The 21,277-nt window shown below is 43.0% G+C and overlaps 1 protein-coding gene across 1 annotated transcript in view; it reads right to left on the minus strand.

Moving 5' to 3' along the window:
* The window catches only part of nlgn2a (neuroligin 2a), a 159,582-nt gene that overhangs the window by 35,356 nt on the left and 102,949 nt on the right, over positions 1 to 21,277 (minus strand). Inside the window, exon 4 of the mRNA XM_079295478.1 lies at positions 20,387 to 20,536. Coding sequence (XP_079151604.1) covers positions 20,387 to 20,536 — 150 coding nt within the window. The remainder of the gene's footprint in view (positions 1 to 20,386; positions 20,537 to 21,277) is intronic.

Raw genomic sequence — 21,277 nt, forward strand, 5'->3', positions numbered from 1 at the left:
AGTCGCTCAAAATTGATCAGAAATGACTACTGTGCTTTGCTCTTTGCAATTAATTTTGTTCTTCCTCCTCCTTGTACCCCTATTTTTACAGTACTTTACCCTGCATCTCACAAACGTGTCCTTTGTCTCTGTGATACTGTAATTTTTGTTCTTTGTTGATATGAACCTGCAACCAGTCAAAATCTATTGAGCAGTCAGTGCTGTTCCGGTTACAAATAGAAAGCACGATGTCCTCTCACATTGTTTCTTCTATCCATTCTCAGACTTTCTCCTTCCCACCTTCAACCACCTGTTTGCTCTCTAAACTGGCTTATATTGGTTGTGTCACATCATTTGATACAAGTGAAATCAATTTTGAGTGATTGTGTTTAATCAATGACATGTGTTCTCTATTTCTATTTGATTGTTGCCACTTGTGTTTACCAGTATGGATGACATGTGCATTACAGTGCAGAATGTGTTTTGAGACTGAGAATGTGTTTAGAGTTTTGCTGAAAAGTCGAAGTGAGATCTGAAAATTGTGTTTTACCATGTGAAACAGCTTATTGACAACAGACTGCACAATTAGCTAAATGAGTTCAGGCAACTGAGAACTTTGTTCAGCCAATGGGTTTTAGTGTTTTAGCAATTGAGAAAAACTAATAGTTACCGGGATCACAAGAGACTTGCTGAACACGGCTAGATTTCGCCAGGACAAACATCCGGTTTTGGCAAGGCGTATGACTACTCGGGCTCTGATGCGAGACAGACTTCAGACAAGTAACGAATCACTGTGAGAACAGTTTGGGGTGATGAAAGGAACACTATTGTGTTTCCTTGCATATAAAATAAGTGAATCTGAAATACGACTAAAAGAAATCAGTCTAAACAGCAGGTCATTTGTAAAATTCAAGCAATGTAGTCTCGCAATGGGTACTTACAAGCATTAAAAACACAAAGTTATATTTGAAGAGCTTCAATAGAGTTCAGAGTTCTAGGCACACACACCACACTCGTGTCCTTATCTAAAGGAGAAGAAGAAAAAGTTCCACCGTTGCCAGTTTGGTCCAATCTGAAATAATGAACCAGATTTAATATTGGTCTTGGTTAAGTGTAACTGTTCGATATTAGAAGATGCTATTAGTCATCGATTGAGCAGAGAAGATGTTACGTCTTATCATAGTTGAAAGATACTCATGAAGACAACAAAACAATTCCAATAAGATGTGGAATAGTAGAATCAATACAGTATTGGATTTGCTTTCTCACGACATCTTAAACACATTGATCACGAGTTGAATCACGTGTAGGGTAATGGTTAAGACGTATTATTGTATCGAACATGTCGGGTGGGAATTTCAATTCAGCGGCAGTAAAACAGAAGCACAAAAACAAGCACAAAAAAAAAAAATCTAAATCCTGAACAAGAATCAATGAAATGAAGTCACTCAGTCTGGCAGCCACCAGATCAGGATATGGAGTCCAGATCCATGACCCAGAAATACTGGGTAAAACATATTCTCCCGTCTCCTGTGGATCACACCCCATCTCCATCGATCCTGTGTGTGCGTCATTGTGCGCGTCATTGTGTGCGCTCGTATGAGTCTGCCTGTTTGTAGTAGTTATGAAGAAAAGCAGGAGATTTACTGGCCAACTGATTCAACGTGTACTCTATACGTCATCAGCCAGACATTCAGCCTGAGTATGTGTGCATCGTCAGCTCGGTGTTTGTCGGATGCAGAGGCAGAGTGAATTGTGCATTGGTGTGTCGTCCTCTGATTACTTGGTTCTCCTCCACCCGGCTGCTCTGTCAGTCACAGTAATGGGAAGGGAAAGCCGGGGCTCAGCAGCTGCTAATGGGAGATGACTAGTGAAACCTTAGCACTGCCCTCGCTAACCGCTAATGCAAACCAATGAAGAGGGGAAAATCTAGCACTGTCCAGACTGATGCTAACTGCTAATTCAGAGTAATGAAGAGGGAAAACTCTGATAATGCCAACACAAGATAGAAAAATTAACACCGTCAGCGCTTATGTTAACCATTAGTTTAAAGGAGGGGAAATGTGACATTTGCTAATGCTGGTGTGCAAACTAATGCAACTGGAAAGATAACAGCAGCACTGGCCTCATTACTGGTTGCTGCTGACACCAATTAGCATGATTCAAATCATAATGTGATGCGTTATTGATTTATCTTCTGAAACTCTCTTTATTCTTGCCCTGTCCAACAAGAGGTCAGAGGTCAGGGTCAGGTAACAGTGCAGCCTCTGCATTATTATCACTTTAAAGGGAAAGGGCAGACAGGACTTGCTGCAGCAGTAATGAGGTGGGTTTGTTTGGACGTGCAGGGTTCAGGAGATAAAAGTCCTTTTATATTTTCTGAATGAGACGATGATAGGTGACTAGCAGCTGAAGCACTTTCACAGACAGAATGAACATGAAATATCTGGTCTTTTGACAAAAGATAAAAACTAAAGAAGAAATCTTCACCGCAACTTCCAAGTCTGCTGTGTGCAAACCCAACATTAAGCAAAAGATTATAACCTGATAACATTTAAATAATTCCGGGTCAATTTTGAATTTGTTCTCGCTTGCAAAGATGATGCGTTTTGATTTTGCTGTGATTTGAGTCAATGAGTGGCTTCTTATACAATACTAAAGTTGAAGAAATGAAATCAATCGTTTGATATTTTGGGAAGTATGCTTATTATTTCTCTCAAATCTGTTCAATAAATATGAAACTGGAGCCAGGAGACAGTTAGCTTAGCTTAGCCTTAAGACTGGACAGCTGGCATAGCTTGGTCAAACATCAGCCTACAGTGTTTCTTAAATGTGAATACTTTGAAGTACTGTATTAAAAAATATATTAGTCATGCATGATTCGTAAAATAATTATACTATAATAAGTGGAATAAAAATTGTAAATGTAAGTTACACAAACACATTTTCTATTCAATATTGTTATTTATAATGCAATCTTTAATTGCCATAAATTGTCAACTGCCGCCACAAACGCAATAACGTTCACAGTGACGTTTCACCAGTTATGTGAAATTTTTTTTTTTTTAAAAGGGGGTTACATTACTGAAAGAAGTTTGAGAACCACCGCACGAATTAACACATTATTTTTTTATTTCTTTAAGAAATGTGTAAACCGCAACTTTATGCTAAGCTAACCATCGCTTGGCTAAAGCTTCAGATTTAAAGAGGTACTGCACTTTACGCGTGTATCATTCTATAAACAATGATATGACTGTACTGTGATGAAACACACCAATGCCGGTGTTAATATTGACATTTCTTCCCAAGTGTATACAAATCAGTATCACATGGGTTGAAAACAGGCCATCTACTGTTTTAAATCAGCCCTGAACCTTACAGGCCACTGCTGACATGGAGTCGACTGGTTGGGACTGATCTATGTCACTGGATGTTTCTAAGAATAGAATGTTAACGCCCACCGAGCGAATACTGCCTCACACATCCATGCACGCCTCAGCCCTCTGCCCTCTTTTTAAGCATTTATTTGAAATGATGAAGTGGGCGGAGTTCAGCTCAGACCTGCGGGTGAAGGCACGCTTTCAGGGAGGGACATGAGAGTGATGTTGATCTTTCAATCTTAGAAAGAAAACCAGTAATGGTCACAACATAAATCTATAGCACTGTTTCCAAGGAGTCGGTGTTATCATTACATCATCAAAAAAAAATGTTTTGAATGTGAATTAACGCTGAATAAAACGTAACCAGTGGCTTCCACCACCACACAACTCTATTGTTATTGTTAAGGTAGTTATTAATAAGAAACATCATTATTACAGGATGTTCTCTTGGCTGCATTCAAATCGCAGTGAGAAAAACTAAACATGTCCATTGGGAAAATGTTGCAAGGTTATATTGTAAAGTGTATTGAATTAAACTCAACAGTGATTCCATTCCATGTAACAGCGATATCTTTATTGAATGTAATTATATGCGGGCTGATGCAGACTGAAGCTGCTTTTCTTTTTATTAGGGTTCATCCTGTCTCATCATTAACTGCTGAAGTCTAAGCACTTGTAGGAAACATTAGTGCTTTGTACCTGCAAATAAACACGTAGAGGATTAGCAATGTATTTCAGATGGGAATGAGTTTCATCTGAGGAAGAGTGGTTTGAAGTTCGGAGGAGCTACATATAGAGGCAGATAGATGATAGAATAGAGGGAGAAAGACGGGGGGAGTGCTGAAGATTAATGAACAGACGGACCGCTTGCAACGCAAGAAAATGAAGATGAACGATCCCCAGGTTCACAACGAACGGATCTTTTCATTAGGAAAAAGTAGAAAAACAGAAAAGAGAGGGAGGAAAAAAAAGATGAAGTGAGTGACGGATGAGGGACAGAGCATGGGCGATGGCGTGGGTGTGTGGCGCAAGAGGAGAGAGGAGGAGACAGATGAACTGATAGAGACGGAGACGGAAGGACAGCTATTAGGGTTTGAGACATATGCATGGCAACGAGAGAGGACAGGGGGAGCCGGTGATGGATGGGAGGGCCAACGCGGGGTTACAGGGGAGGAAGAAAAGATGACAACGGCTGGATGGGAGCACGAGATAGAAGAGGAAGAGGATGATGAAGAGGGCAGGAGGGCGATCACAGCGTGAGAGTGAGGGGGAATCAGGAAGGGCAGAGAGTCGAGGAAGATGAGGAGGAGGAGCAGGAGAGGGGAGGAAGGTGTATTCACTTGGACAGGCTGTCATAACGGGAGCCGACTGCTCATCCTGACGCTCTGAACCGGCCTGACCCGCACTGCTGAGGACGCGGGGGGGGGGGGGGGGGAGAAAAGGAGGGCATGGAGCGATGGAAGACGGGATGAGGATGGGGAAGATGGAAAGGTGGGGATGGAGGGGGGATGGCAAACTGTGAGAGAAAGTAGGAGGCTTCACTTTGAGCTCCTCTGACCTGCCTGGCTCTGGATACCACAGAGATAGAGAGATGTAAAGAAGGGTGGATGGATGGAGAAGTACGGCACGGCTCGTCTCAACTGATCTTAGTTTGTGGCAGGGAGGGAGACGCAGAGATGCAATGAAGGGAAGAAAAGAGGGAGTTGGAGAGTGTAGAAGGCTGCTGCTACGTCACCAAAACTCTTCACTCTTAACTCAGTGCAATCTATTTCGTTACCAAAATTCAACTTGGAATAAGTATACTTTTCTAACTTTCCTGGCAGAGAAACAGTTGAGTGCTTCATCAATGAGAGTCAGATGACTCATTATTACAAGGAAAAGGAAATCAGAAAATTATCGAGGGTTATGCTTTTCAAGGTTAATCCGGTATTCACGGGGGCAGATAACAACAGTAACAACTTATTTCTGAATTGTAACTAATGACTGAAGTGGTTATTTGATTTTCTCTTTTGGCAGACAAACCACTTATCTGGAAAATGTGTCTTCTTTATTGGAGAGAAGGGTGAGGGTGAAATGTAAAGGGATCGGGGCGGATGTAGAAGAACAGACGTAGCGAGGATGGAAGCGGAAGAGTTGGTGAAAGATAGAAAGGTGTGAAGTCACACAGGAATACAGAATAAAAAAAGGGAGGGAGGGGGGGATTGGGAGACTGGCTGTAGGAATAAAAGGTGGGGTTGGGCTGACTGAAGCTTGGAATAGAAGGAATTCCTGGTGGAGGTCTCTGCAACAGAGGTAAGGGAAGATAGAGCCTTTTTCTTCTCTATTCTTCCTCACAGGATATCAACTCTGCCAGGAAATCCGTCACAAGGCCACATTGTGCGAGTGCGTGAATACAGAGCGGTACATAATCATACTCTTAGCCGCTGAGGGGGGCGATCCACAACCCCCCTGCTAGGAAACCAGTTTGGGAGTCAAGATGTTCTTAGGGCATGAATGTGAATGCACACACACACACACACACACACACACACACACAGGGTATATGAATAATGTTGGAGGTGTCGGGGCTCCTTGGACTATTTCACATCAGCTGCATTCAAGTCATACATTATCCATGGTGTATCAAATGCATGATTGAAGTGTGTATACGCGACAAGTGTAGGAAAGCTAAATGTGCGCCACATGACACATAAATGGTTTGTGTCATGTTTGGAATGTGTCGTGTGTTTGTTTAGGTTCACAGCCGTCTGTGTCAATGGACTTGCAGTTAAAGCTGTTTTGACATGAAGGCAGGCAGTAGTCTCCTATTAGTCTCCTATTAGTTGCCGGAAAAAGAAGAAAAGGCTTCAACTCCAAAAGGTAGCAGTATTTTCAGGATCTACAAACGAGCCAAAAAAAATACAAAAAACTAATCAAATAAATCCCGTCATCTTATTCCCATACTGGGCTGCACTCAATTTACCACACTCATATTGAGGACGGGAGGTAAGAACACAGCCAAGTTGTCAGATCAAGTGCCAATTCCAATTTGCTTTTTCCCACCACTCACATCTGCTCAAAGCACACTTGGAGCCAGCTAATTTCCGCAAAGTCACCCAGACATCTCCTGTTTACATGTGTCAGGCAACACCCTCCATTTGATCCTATTCTATTTCGTAGAGAAACACAAACGTCTCAACACTTTGTTCACATACAAGGATCTCCCCTTTACATGTCTGGGCATGTACAGAAGACAGAGTATCAGTAGAACTGAATGTTGTTGTTGTTGTTGTTGTTGTTTTTATGCCTCCTGTATTCTTTCAAGCCATAGTTGGCCAATCAAGCACGTGTATTTCTTTCTAATTGAAAAGGGTACAAGCGAGCGTGGGGAAGTGTGCTCGGTGACGAGGGAGGTGAGACGGCGTGAAGTAGGTAAAAAGCTTTGAGCGGACACAAAGACACGCTTCGTGAGCAAGAACAACCATTAAGAGATTTCGTAGGCCAATATGTATTCTGCAATCATAACTCGACTCTCACCCCAAAACCACAAAGGATTATCCTGCATTGTAGATGGAGAAAAAGAGGCACTAAAGCACCAACCAACCGTCTGTGATCAAAGATCAAAGATTCTACATGGCTCAGATCATGTATCAAAACACTCATGTTCGTGATCCAGTATCGCACTATATTGATGTTCAAAAACACACACCACATTGTAAAGCACCACAGAGCAAATTCATTTCTTGCCACTTTTTGGGTGCTGCTCCGACTCAAACTATTTGACAAACTAGTCCTTTAATCGGGGACATTCCTACAGAGAGGAAACGCTGGTGCCGTGTCCTATATATACATATATATATATATATATACATATACATATATATACATATATACATATATATATATACATATATATACATATACATATATATACATATATATATATATATATATATATATATATATATATACATATATACATATATACATACATACATATCTATATATATATATATATACATATATACATATATACATACATACATATATATATATACATATATCTATATATATATATATATATATACATATATACATACATACATACATATATATATATACATATATACATATATACATACATACATATATACATATACATATATACATATATACATATACATATATACATACATACATATATACATATACATATATACATATATACATATATATATATATATATATATATATATATACATATATATATATATATATATATATATATATACATATATATACATATATATATATATATATACATATATATACATATATATATATATATACATATATATACATATATATATATATATATACATATATATACATATATATATATATATATACATATATATATATATATATATACATATATATATATATATATATATATATATATATATATATATATACGAATATAAACATTCATCAAGTTTAATAATCATTTATCGGCCCTGAGAGCCACTGTTTCTGTTTCTGTCTGAGTCGGTACACTACTGCTAAGTAATAGTGACGCTATAACTCAGCGAGATGGCTGAAAACTGTTTCCAGCTGGCTACATACATGATTTCGGGCATCAAGACTGAGGCTAAAGCTGCATGTCTCCCGAGGAACCAAACATCCTCCAGCCGATCCCTGTTTATTTCCATGCAGAACACATGGAGCAGCATTGTTTTTGAAGTCCAGGGTAAGGCTACTTATCCCAGTATGATTGTGCTAATAAAGAACAATGCTTCTAGCCTAACCAAGGGTAATGATGAACACTGTTTCATCCACTCCTTGCACTTTGTTACGTGTATTTCTGGTTCCGGAGACACAGAGTAATGTTGTTGTTGGAGCACTACGCACACTGCTTTGGTGTTAAAGAAATCCAAAGCTCAACGGGCCTGCTGTGCCTAGTTACGGTTCTAAGCTTTAGACCATCACTGTTCGGGAGATGGGGTTTAGCGAGCGGTCAATTAGTTGTTGCAGGGTTTTGTCTGTTTTTTGAAAGGTTTGTGCATAAACACACACCAAAGGACAGAGTGGCCTTATAACTGTGTTCATTACTAATTCAACAGTCAACAGTTATGCTGCCTGTCGTATGTACAAACATTGACAAAAGGCAAGCAGGCGCGCTAATGCATGAGCACGGATCACAGCCCCTCACTTCCCGTCTCCCTCAGACCCAGTGCTGCCAGTGTGGGCATGTTCAGGGTAGTGTTCAAGCATAAAACATCCACTTAATTCACATGAAAGCTTGTCATAACTTTTGGTCGTCATTGATGTTCCACAGATCACGGTAATTGCACGGCCACGAGGCTTTGAGCAACAATTTCAAGCAGTCATTCATTTGGTGCTCTTTGAAATGTTCCAGAAGTGTTCAGAAAATAGCCTCACACAGAAAAAAAAGAAAGAAATTGGTGTTGTTTTTTTTGACACAGGAGCTTTTCACATGAAAACATGAACTACATCCAGCGCGTCCGTATGTGTGCGCCCACGCGCATCCGTCCATGAGACAGCATCGTTTGTACAAATAACCTTTCATCATCATCATCATCAGCACGTCTTTGTTTCCACCATGCCGAGTGTGAGCAGGCGTGTCAGGGCTGTAAAGAGTTAACGCGGCGAGTGGAAGAAAGATAGAGCCGAGCGCAAACCTTCCCTTCGGGTCGGTGGACGCGGCTCATTCAGACCCGCTGATTGGAAAAGGGTTGGCTCCCCGGCCGGCGTAGGCTGGTTAATTAGATAATTAGCTGCAGCAGCTTCCTAAATAGATGCCTACGCTGCTCCAGCCGTCAGCCGGAGGAGAGCTGGAGTAGCACAGGTGGATGGCGCACACACACACACACACAACCCCCACCGTGTACATATTCATGTCCCATCTCATCACCATCACATAAACCAACACATATGCATAGATTGCTTAATATGCTGAGTTCAGGAATAAGTGCAAATGCACTTTCACACACATTAGCAAACTTAGAGGAAAATGTTCAATGTTTTTCAATTGGCCAGGTGTGGTAACAGGTTGAAAATGAAAGTGTGTCGGTGCTCTGGAGTTTACCAAAATTAGGATTCACAGCTTGGCTTTAAGGAAATTAACAGGAACCTATTAACATGCATGCATACTTGTGTGAAGAGAGAAATAAATAAAGACTTATATGAACTGCGACGGACAGTCTGTGTGTGGGTTAATGGCAGCATAGCTTATTATAGAGAAAACCAGGTGGAGAAAGAGAGGTGGAATGGGACATGGCTCGGAAAGTGGCCAGGCCGAGAGGTCTGGCCACTGGTCTGGCCTGGCTGTGTGTGTGTGGGGGGCGGGGGGCTCTCTGTGTATGGACGTGGGGGCTGTGGACCACAGAGGAGGTGGAGCAGCAGACGAGAGCAGGTGTAGCCTGCATGGCTCTTACACTGCTCGCAGCATCTGTTACTGGGCCAGTGAGTTACTACCGCCAGCCTGTGTTTGGCATGTGTGTGTGTGTGCATGTGTGTGTGTGTGCATGGGTGTGTGTGTGGAGAAGAGTGAACTCCTCGGCTGAGTGAACTCCATTTCGCTCACTATTTTCCGCGCTTTTCATTTGTCCAGCTCCCTCTCCCTCGGCCCTCCGCTGTCTCATTTTATTGTGGGTGTGTACATGCAACAGTGTGAGTGTGTGTGTGTGTGTGTGTGTTTGCTCAGATGTCCTTTCGCCTCTGACATGGCCGTGCTTTCCCTCCTGTCAATCACACTCTCTCTCTCTCCTGGCCCCAGGTCTGTGTTAGCCAGACTTGATGGGTTAATGCAGAGGAGATCCATGAGGGTAGATGGGTCACGGGTCCCGCTGGTCCCCCAGCCCGGAGCCTCCTCCTGGGGAGAAGGACCAAGGGTCCAACAGCTTGAGCTCCAGGATGATCCAGTGTTACTGGAACCATAGGGAGGTGACAACTGGCACAAGCTGGATTAATGGGCTGAGGGAGTTTGTGTGTGTGTGTTTTTGGGGGGGGGGATTTATTTTTACATTGTGGTGGAAACTTCCAAATGATGAATAATATCTGAATCTAGGCCTTCCCTGACATTTGCACAGGTGGACAGTAATCCCACCAGAACCTTCCATGTCCATATCCTGGTTGCTGAATTCTAAAAGTTTGTTATGCCCCAAACTTTTTACTCTTTATTTTTAGTAAGTACTGCAGCTGCCCTTACAAAGTAAGTACGTGCTGTATGCAGTACGCAGTCAATTATCGTCACAACATTGCACCTTGAACTTTGACCCCCTCTAGAGACAGAGGGCCACCCGGAGCGCTCTGCTCTCGTTACTGTGCAAATAGTTTGAACTTCTAAGTTATAACCGCACACACTGTGGATTGTAACGCGCAGCATTATATTCACGACAGTAACATTACAGACACATTTCTCTGTCCTTAGTTGTGTCATTTCGTTATTTCTATGATTACTTAATCCCTTCTGTCTCTGATGCCACCGGGGCTCAGTCTATGTGACATATCGTCCACTGCACAGAGGACTGTGAGTCAGATGCAAGAAAAGAACATAGCTTTGCATCCTGCAAGATGTGACCGGATGCATTATAGGACATCTTGGTATTTTTGGCACAAACAAGACAATACACTTAAATGTCCCCATCGGAAAACCTGCCTTATACTAATGCACATCACAACCACACATTAAACATATTGCACATATATTCAGGTTTTTGTACTGACCTGAACAAAATACATAAATACATATAAACCTAATGGCCAAGACGATTCAATTCATACGTCTTCTTAACGGTTCTTCACTGTAGCTGCCTTTGGGGCTAAAATAATTGGTTGGCAGCTTTTCATTTAAATCGACAGGAGAAAACGGCAACACTGTCAATCATCAATGTGTATGAATACAGTTTCCCCACTTTTGCATTCCCTACACTTAGATGGTCGTGATATTCAACAGCCTCACAGGTAGAAATACGCTGCCGCAGAGGCAAACACACCGACAGCAGCCTCAGCAGACTATAGGAAGTAATAAAGCCACACACTGAGGTGGGACTTTCGATGGGGAGGGACATGGAAAAGCTCTCAATTTACTCAACTGGCGAACAGTTGCCAGTCGCTCCTTTGACAGAATCAACTTTTTTTAAAGATTTTATTTGTACAGGGACAGTTCACATTAATCGACAGCACACATTAATAAAAACATGACTGTAAATGTGACAGTGTTAGCTAAAAAAGCTAATTTTCAACCTTTGTCCCTGGGCACGGTGTTAAAAGCCGCTAAAAACATTTAAACATTTAAAAACTGTTTAAAAAGACAACAACACAAAAACAAGCAAACAGAGCTGTGCAATACAATCCTGCAGACACAGGATCAAACATGACAGACAAGCAGGCAGGCAGACAGACAGACAGACAGACAGGCAGACAGGCAGGCTACATACGGACATGGCAGGCATGAGACTGTTAGTGCTGACACACCTGGTTGTTAATGAGCCAGGCTTTGAGGTTGTGTGTGAAGAACCTGTATGTGGTGCTCTGTCTTATGTGTGATGGGAGAGTGTTCCAGGTGACGGAAGCTGTGACAGAGTATGATAGCTGGCTAAACTTGCTTCTCCTGCGAGCTGTTGCTCTGGTTAGTCTGCTATTGGTCTTTTGTGTTATGAAAGTGCTCAACGGGGGAGGTGCAAGGCCATTAAGAATTTTAAAGGTTAAGCAGCTGTTATGGAATTTGACAAGACTATCCCAACACAGAAGATGGTATTTGGGCAAGATGTTGCAAATGTGGTAGTGTCTGGGCTTGATGTCAAGTACCTTGATAGCCTGCTTATAGACGGACTGTAGGGGCTTCAGGGTTGTGTTGTGAGTGTGTGACCAGGTAGTTAGACAATAAGTGATATGAGGGAGGATCATTGCATGAAAGTACAGTTTAGCAGCTTCAGTTGTGAGGTTGTTGCGTATGTATCTGAAATTATGTAGACTAAACTTGACCTTTGCCATTACATGCTTCACTTGTTTTTTGTATGTGAGTGTGGAGTCAAGAATGATCCCCAGATATTTATAGTTATGGACCACCTGAAGCTGTTCACCAGATATGTACACAGGATGCTCTGTTGTAATATTATTCACCCTCTTTGAGAAAAACATGCAGACTGTTTTTTTCACATTGAGATGTAAGCAAGAGTCTGACAGCCACTTAGTGACATGGACCATTTCTTCAGTGAGTTTGTCTGCTGCCTGTTTGATGTTGGGTGCATGTACAAAAATGACTGTGTCGTCAGCGTACATCTGTATATCCACCCGTGCACATACTGATGGCAGATCATTAATGTACATGCTGAAAAGAAGAGGACCTAGCACAGAGCCCTGTGGAACACCGACACTGTAATTGAGGATGGGGGATGAAACACCGTTGATCTGTACACACTGCGTTCTATTGTCCAGGTAGGATTTGAACCAGCATAGGGTGTCAGGAGAAAAATTAAATTTGGCCAATTTTGTAATTAATATGGAATGATTTACTGTATCGAAGGCTTTCTTTAGGTCTAGAAACACTGCTCCCACCACTCCCCCTTTACCTAGCTTGGCTTTAACCTGTTCTGTAAAGAAGCAGTTGGCTGTTGCAGTAGAATGCTGGGCTCTGAAGCCAAACTGCATGGGGTGGAGTCTGAAGGGACTGCTATTGAGGTGAGCAATTACTTGTTGTGCTACACACCTCTCGGCTACCTTAGAGAAAGCGGGGAGAATGCTTATTGGCCTGTAGTTATTTACATGGGTTCTATCACCTGCCTTAAAGATGGGTATAATTATAGCTGGCTTCCAGACCCTAGGGAAAGCATTCTGTTCAAAAGACAGATTAACTAATTTAGTGATGGGATATAACAGTGACTCCTTCATATTCTTAAGAAACATGGTGTCTAGTCCGAATACATCTAAGGCTTTAGAGTTTCTAAGTGAATCTATCACCTTCAGCACATCAGTTTCAGAAATGGGTCTTAGGCTGAAGACTGGTTGAGTAAAGTCTGTGGAGGGGAGAATGGTGGGCCCATTGTTTGCATTCTGTGTGAGAGACTTAACGGTATCTACAAAGTAAGAATTAAAGGCGGTGGCGATCTCCTGCTGGTCACGTGTTAAGTTGCCATTTAAGTTAACCTGGATTTGATCTTCTGAGTTATCACCAGTTTTCCCTGCCAGCAGCTTAATGTTTTTCCAAATTATTTTAGGGTTGCCCTTTGCTTCAGTTAATATTTGGATAAAAAAGTTAGCTTTTGCCTTCCTGATTTCTTTTGTGACCTTGTTTCTAAGCATAACAAATCTGTGTCTATCAACAGTTAGTTTGGAACTGAGGGCTGATTTAAGTGCCCTATCCCGTTCTTTCATGATCTTCCAGATGTCACCCTTTATCCATGGCAGAGATGTTTTTTGCCCATGTTTTGGTTTTGAGACCTTCTGGAATCTACCTTTTATGGACTGGATGGTGGAGATCATGACCTGACTGTCTTCCTCAACATTAAGATTTTTCAGATTATATATCCAATTAATCTCTTTGATAGTGTTCTCAAATTCAGTGATGTTACCCCTAGGTATTCTGGGACGCTGTGGCTTTCTGTTTGTGGTAAAATTAAAACGGTGTTTAGTGAGTTTCCGGGCTATGAGTGTCAGATTGTGATCAGAGAGACCTGTCACCATGTTGAATGATTTAGTGATCCTTTCTGGTTTATTACTGAATACAAGATCAATCTGTGACTGGGTTGTGGAGGTGATCCTAGTAGGGCCTTTGATCAGCTGAGTTAAATCAAAAGAATCAACAACCTGCTTTAAGGGTTTCCTGACGGATTTGTTCTCTCAGGATTATTACGAATGGCATGGGGAAACGTAGTAAATCACCCCAGAAAGCTGACGTTAAAGAATAACCATGGAGGCAAAGTGGGTACAGCAGAAATAATTGAACTTGAAATACTTCCACGAAAAACATCTCAATTAATAACACTATGAATTAACGATTGAAAAAGTGTGCATCCGGGGATTCATCTTTTACACCTGAACATGTGTATGTGAGCTGAATGTGTTAGCACTGACACATAGCACTGTTATATCCTGTGTTGGCTGCATGCAAATAGAGCTTAAATGCAGTGTTCATTTGGCACAGACACAAGCATCACATCCCAAATGCCGACTGCTTTTTCGTTTGTACGTACACTCACTAACAGCCTTTGTGAGTGTCAATCTAAATACAAAAGGTGTACGGGATGGTATTCTGGCTCCCCAAACAACTCCGCCATCCCCACGGGAGAAGCAAGTATCTCGTTTAGCCTCGCAGCGCCGCGTGGTGATTCAAACGGGTGTCATCCCTCCGTAATGATGATCCATCCCTGGCTATTACCAGCCCATGGCTCCTCACTTACAAAGCAGATTGTTTGGCATGGGAAACATACATCAGCATAATCTGCCCCATAACTCAGTTTTTAAAGAGTGCCCACAGGAAATCACACACGTGTGTGTTGATGTTTCTTCATCCACAAGGAGACCCCATATTTTTTAACTTGGATAGTCTGATCCACCACGACATATATTACATGCTTTCATTCATCCATACCGGGGACACTCTCCTTGTAAGAATGAGGCCAATACTGAAAGCAGTGTTGCACAATACATAGCTGTACTCCACATGTTCCTGAAGGTGGGAATCTATAGGGGGAAAGAGGAGAGGAGTGTGGGAAATAGATGGAAAAAAAAGAGAGGCAAGAAAGTGCAGGCATGTCAGGTGAGAGCGTGTGAAGGCCACGGACGAGCAGAGGAGGAATGAGAATGGGAGCTGTGAGAGCTGTCTGAACACATGTCTGCAGCTGTGTTGATGCGTGTGTGTGTCTCACCTGCCCATGGGACTGTGTGTCAGTCTATGATTGTGTGTGTGTGTGTGTGTGGCAATGGCCAGCTGAGGTGCTAATCCCCTCTCAGATAATAGTGGACCAGCCTGTCCTCTTTCTCAAAGTCACACACACTATACCACCAAGCACACACACACGCACACACACACACTTAAGACACCACAGTCCCCTTTTTTCTCCCCTCGCACAGAGTCAAGAGGACTCTGCTCATCAATTCCGCCGGAGGTTGCTATGGAGACTGAGAACAGTGTGTGTGTGTGCAAGCGTTTGGGAGAGGTGTGTGAGTCTTAATATCTTCTCTGGTCCTCTCAGGACACGTTTCACATCGATGTCTGGTCGTGGGACCACACACACACACACACACACACACACACACACACAGTTTGAGCAGGCATTTTTCACTCCATACTCCCTGAATCCCAAAGTTGTACACAGTAAAAAAAAAAAAAAAAGGACTTCGCACAACACATTCAAGCCTGTGTGTGTTCAGTCTACGCACCGATAATGATGCCATATCCGCTGCATGCATGTGGGCACGAAGATGTAGAGCATATAGAATTGTGCTGTAGATGAATGTCTGCTCTAGTGCACACTCTAAAGTGGCTCTGCAGGTTTTATTTTTAGCATCACAGGCAAATGCAGTCCCTCTACCTCCCCCCTCTCTCTCCTCCCCCTCCCCCTCCCCTCTTATCTCTCTCCCACTGTCACGTCGCTCATCTCTCAAAATCTGTGTGTGTGTGTGTGTGTATCTTGGCCAGGGCATGCGCACACACACACAGCTCATGCTGCATGCAGTATGTCGACATAAGTGTTGCAGCTCCAGAAAAATGCTACAAGCTCTGTACTCTGTTCCAGCCCTCTGCTCTCATCATCATCGTTAATGTCAGAATGAATGCAACGTCTCCCTTTCATCTCTCTCTCTCTCCTGCCCTTGTTCACCCACCCAGACTCTGGCACAGTGGGAGAGGTTATAAAAAGCTCATTTGGGGTGGAGGTGACGTATATGGACTGTAAGCATGTCTGTCGCAGAGGCGGCCGGGGCCAAAGTCAAGCGCTCAGTGGCCCGGCGAGGCTTTTCATTACATATTGAACTCCGCAGAATTCCCCGCAGAGATGCACGCTCGCTGCTTACTCCCTGAGCCGGGTCTGCTGCTGGAGAAACACGTCGGCCTGGGTGCAGACAGGTGCATTTCCACATTAGCATATGGATAGAGCCGGGCGCCTTCCGCTATGCGAGTGAGTCCATGGTGGTTAGGGCTGGAGAGGCGGCTGTTAAATAAGGGTGTCAGTGGAGACGGAGAGAGAGAGAGAGAGAGAGAAAAGATCACGTCTCTCAATCAGCCAGAAGGAAAGAAAGATTGAAAAGGTTGATTTCTCTTCCCTGACCCCTATTACTGTGATTCCTGTCTGTCTGTGCTTGATTTCTTTCACCTGAAATCCTCTCATATATGGACAATGCGTGGATGCGTACATGCAGTCTAGAAGAAATGGAGGTTAGCAGAGAGAGTGCAGATGCATTTACATATTAAATATATTGTATCTACAGTGACTGAATACACCCCAAAAGCTATGAGTCCTAAATACTGTTTCACAATGAATTAAGGTAAGGGAATAAAAAGCCAAGCGGGTCCAAAGTCACTCTGCTGTTACTGAGCTTTCATCACGTTCATTTCATTTTGCCCCCTGAGAAGGTGCTCCAACTGGAATTCCAACAAAACTCACCCAGTCCTCAAGCAGTGGTCTTAACCCCTACTGTGCAAAGCAAGTTCCTTGTGGTTCACTGGTTCGACCGACTTACACCAAACTAAAGATCTGGTGTTCAAACCCTGCTTCAACCAGCATGCCTTATGAAGATACTCCTCCCACTCTCATGGCTAGGTTTACTACTCCAGAACTCTTGAACCATCAACCAAGATAACCCAGTTCCATGTAGTTTCCAAACTTCTCCAGTCAAACGATATCTGCATTCAATCCCCTTTGTACCCAGATCCATTGTACGGTTTCGCACGCAGCCAATCACAGCAAGCTTTCGATTTAATGCGACGGTGTGATTGGCCCACTACCGGAGTAGCCACAACCCACATGCTGTGTGCTTTGGAGAAGTCGTGCGCAGTGTATTTGACGGGAGGTGGCATTTCAGCGTGCCGAGATGCCACCAAAACATGTGTGGCAGTAATACTACATTTAAAATACCAACTTTAAGTTTTAATCAGCACCAGTGCATTCAAATGACCTCCAGCTGCAATGCAAACAATGTGCAACCTTCACAGTAACTTGTGGTGGGCTTCGTAAACTTTTGGACTGCTGACTGAAGCTAAAGCAAACATCTATAAACTCCCAATATGCGCTGGAGAGAGTGAAGATAACCGTTTCTGTCTGGCAGGCACGCAGTGTTGAGTTTGCATTTCACATGACCACATCGAGCTGCTGTGTCAATAACTCCCGCGGTGCCCTTCCAAATCAGCATGTGGGAGCCCTCGCAGCGTGGCCACAGAGCAGACATTGATATGCATGAATGCACGCAGCTACACGTGCTTGACGCACACCACCTCTAAAAAACACGTACAAATGTGCATTTCTAACCCCCCCTACCCCCATACTGGCTTCTCTGAGTCTCTCTCTCTGTCAAAGTAAAATGCCATCCATCATGTAGGATGCATGGTGCGAAAGATTACTCACATTTCTCCTAATCATGGCCAAATTGCACTGGATGGCTCCCATATTTGGGAGGGAGCTGCGGTGTTCTCTTCGCATACAAATGACAGAAGTCTGCCTCTCAATTTGCTTTCTCCTTGATGCAAGAGATGCCACCAGACAAGCGAAGAGAGACACGAGTCACGATACCGGGACGGGAGATGAATAAGATCCAGTCCTACCGAAAGCCCATCCAGTGACAGAGTAACAATCTGAGACAATGTAGTACTTCACCGTTATCTTCTTTCTTACTTCAATCAAATTCAGTAAAAACTTCTGTTATTAATCCACTCACTTGAATTCCTTCTGATCCAAATTATTTTTACATCTAAAACTCTAAACGACAAAAGTTTAAAGAATGAATCATTTGTTTCGTAAGACTTTGTCTCATTGTGAAGTCAATTAAGGACTGTCAACCTGATCAGAGCACCAACCGATCTGATAACAAACCAAACACATTCACAAAAACAACGTGGTCGGTTTGACTGCATCAAAGGAAACTCCCGGTTACATGTTGGGCCTTTTTTTGTCATGATAACACTGTAATCATATAAGTCACTCCTACATATGGGAACTCCATGTCTCCATGTCTCCCCATCACGACGACGACACGTTGTGAACAAGCAAACAGGGTAGAAGGAATATTGAAACCACTCGGAGGTAGAAAAATGGCGATAATAGTTCTACAAGTCATGAAATGTCGTCTGTAACACCGACTGCTCGTCTCTTCAGGCCTCCCTCCAAAGCCACTCCCCCAAATTTGATCAATATGAAGGAATTCAAAGAACATGTCTGTTGTTAGCACTCACGCTAGCAGCTTGTGGAGGACTCCGGTGACGAGCGATGAGAATGTCACACACTGGTTTCCTGACAGCTTCAACCATCTTTGATAATCCTCACATTTTGGATAGAATTACAGAACAGAAACACTCACGCGGTAATTGCAGGCAAATAAAAGAAGTCTGTCATTATTGTAAATGCTGCGTAAAGTCTCAGAAGAAGCACACAGACGCTTTCAAAAAAAGAAACAAAACAAATGCGGAGCAGCCGATTTTAAACAGCTTCCAGCAGCCCACTCTCTCTTTGGCTAATGAAATATCTAATGCACTTGGTTGGCTTTAGTTAGCACCTGTTCCTCCTCTCCAAGCTAAATGACTTGGTCTCAACAGAGCGAGACAGAGCGTATTTTTTTCGGAAAAGGATGACGAGCTCGTGCCAGAGAGCCGAGGCGACAGATGATACTCTCTTTCTATTCAGAACCTCATGCGACTCGAGCAGACAGGTTACAGTATGCCCACTGCACTCGCTCTGTCGAGCCACATTAACTCCTTTCCAAATCCCTCAACCGTCAATGTGTGCCGTGTCTGGTAGCAACGGCTCAAAAGTGCATCATAACCATGCCTGCTCTGACCAAAACACACCGTCAATGCATTCTCCTCTTTACAATCCTCGCTCTTTGTGGAATGAATTATACAGCCGCAAAAATAGACGAGGTTGCAGGCGCCGGGGCGACGGCGCGCAGTTAAAATGAAGAATTGTGAGGTGCATTTCTGTGTCAGTAAAAATGCCAGATCTGTATCTGATTTGCACGCTTGTTCCCGTTTCTCCCTCTCATAAAAGGCCTTTCCGAGAGAGTTACTAACTGGAGACAGTATGCAGGACTCGCTCGCCGAATAAATAATAGAGTGAGTGGACACATGGCGAGAAGGTCAAAGGTGGTGCAAGTCCATCAATCTCTTTTGAGCCTAAGGTTGTGAGTGTTCGCCTGTTGAACGCACTGCTGAAAGAGAAAGAGACACAGAACTCTCACTGCTTGTGATGAGAAGATGAGGATATCTCTCACCTTGGTACTTGAAGAAATGCTAATTAGAACAATGACAAAAACAATGTGGAGTTTTTTCTCGCACTCACACAAATGTATCTGTAATCGAACATTTTCGGCAAAAAACTAAAACAAAAAGGTTTTCAATTACAATCCGGATGAAAAGATGATGATGAGTTTAGTCACAAGCACAGAAATCTGATCAGATCTTCTAAAAAAACGACAGTCCTTGCCGTGCAAATCAAATGCTCCTTTTAAACCAAATTCAACATTTAGTTTTGTTTGAGTAAAAATATCAGTGACACACGGTGCTTTTTTTGGTGGAGGGGGTTTGAAATGGCTCACGGGCCTTTCATGTAAACACACAATCAGTGTTCAGACGGGAATAATCAACAAAGCAAATCCATAAGAACAGTGAGCGCTCATGATCAACGCCTGCACTCGTTGTCATTATATCGATCAGTTGTATTGAAGTCGTACATCACCGACTTCATCAAGAAGAGTCTGCTGAGCGACTTTGCGATGAGGATTGTTTTGTGATAGGAGTAAGGAGGCTGAATGAATTATCCGCCCATTATGCTCAGAGGAACAGGAATGTCTGTGGGGAGCGTGTGCCGATCACTTACCGAGCACCCCCAGCCGGTAGTTCATGGTCACCACGATCACGTTGCCGTAGGCGGCCAGGACGCTGGCGTCAAACATGTTTCCGGTGCCCTCCATGTAGGAGCCTCCGTGAATGAACAGCATCACCGGCTTCTTCCTGCGGTCCCGGATATCTACACACACACAGAGGAGAAAGAGAGCACAAACGTCAATAACTGTATTTACACCTCTCATATTCTCTCTGATCATATATTGTTGGACCATAATATACTGAACAAACTCCACGACTAGAGTCTGATCAAATGTTTCCTGGGAATTAAAGCAATAATGTTTGAAGACAATCACTGAGGTAGCGTAGCGTATCAGAGTTAGCCCGCCTCTGACGGTCTTTATGTCACACTGAGGCACAGATTGACCAACACTGATGCAAAGGTTGAGTGCAATTGGTTGGCAGAAATAGTTCAAACTACGTAAGAATTTACGAATGTGTGGACGAAACGCAAGACTAAAGAGACTAAAGACTAAAACTGCGGGAGCTCAAAGTGTTGGTGTCCAAGCTCACGCCAAAGAAAAGACGTTTTAAAAGGCTGTGTGAAACGATGGAGCTCTGGGACGACAAACAAACTGAAGGCAACTGGGCAGCACAAAGGCAATTTACTGGTAAAAAAAAAAGCCCCATTAGGACGTGAGGAGTTACTGTACATTAAAGCCAAGTCTGCTAAGAGAAGAGCCGGGGTCTAAAGAACGTCCTGTGTGAAACCAACAGATAATTAATGGCCACTGGCTCTTAATATATCATGTCTGCTATGAATTTCCATAATTTCCTCATTTTATTTTGCACATTGGAACTTAGAACTCCCATAAATGCAAATCGCAACTCGCCCTGAGCTGCAGGGACGGCTACATCAACCTAT

The sequence above is a fragment of the Melanostigma gelatinosum genome (assembly GCF_949748355.1).
Source record: "Melanostigma gelatinosum genome assembly, chromosome: 23".
Lineage (NCBI taxonomy): Eukaryota > Metazoa > Chordata > Actinopteri > Perciformes > Zoarcidae > Melanostigma > Melanostigma gelatinosum.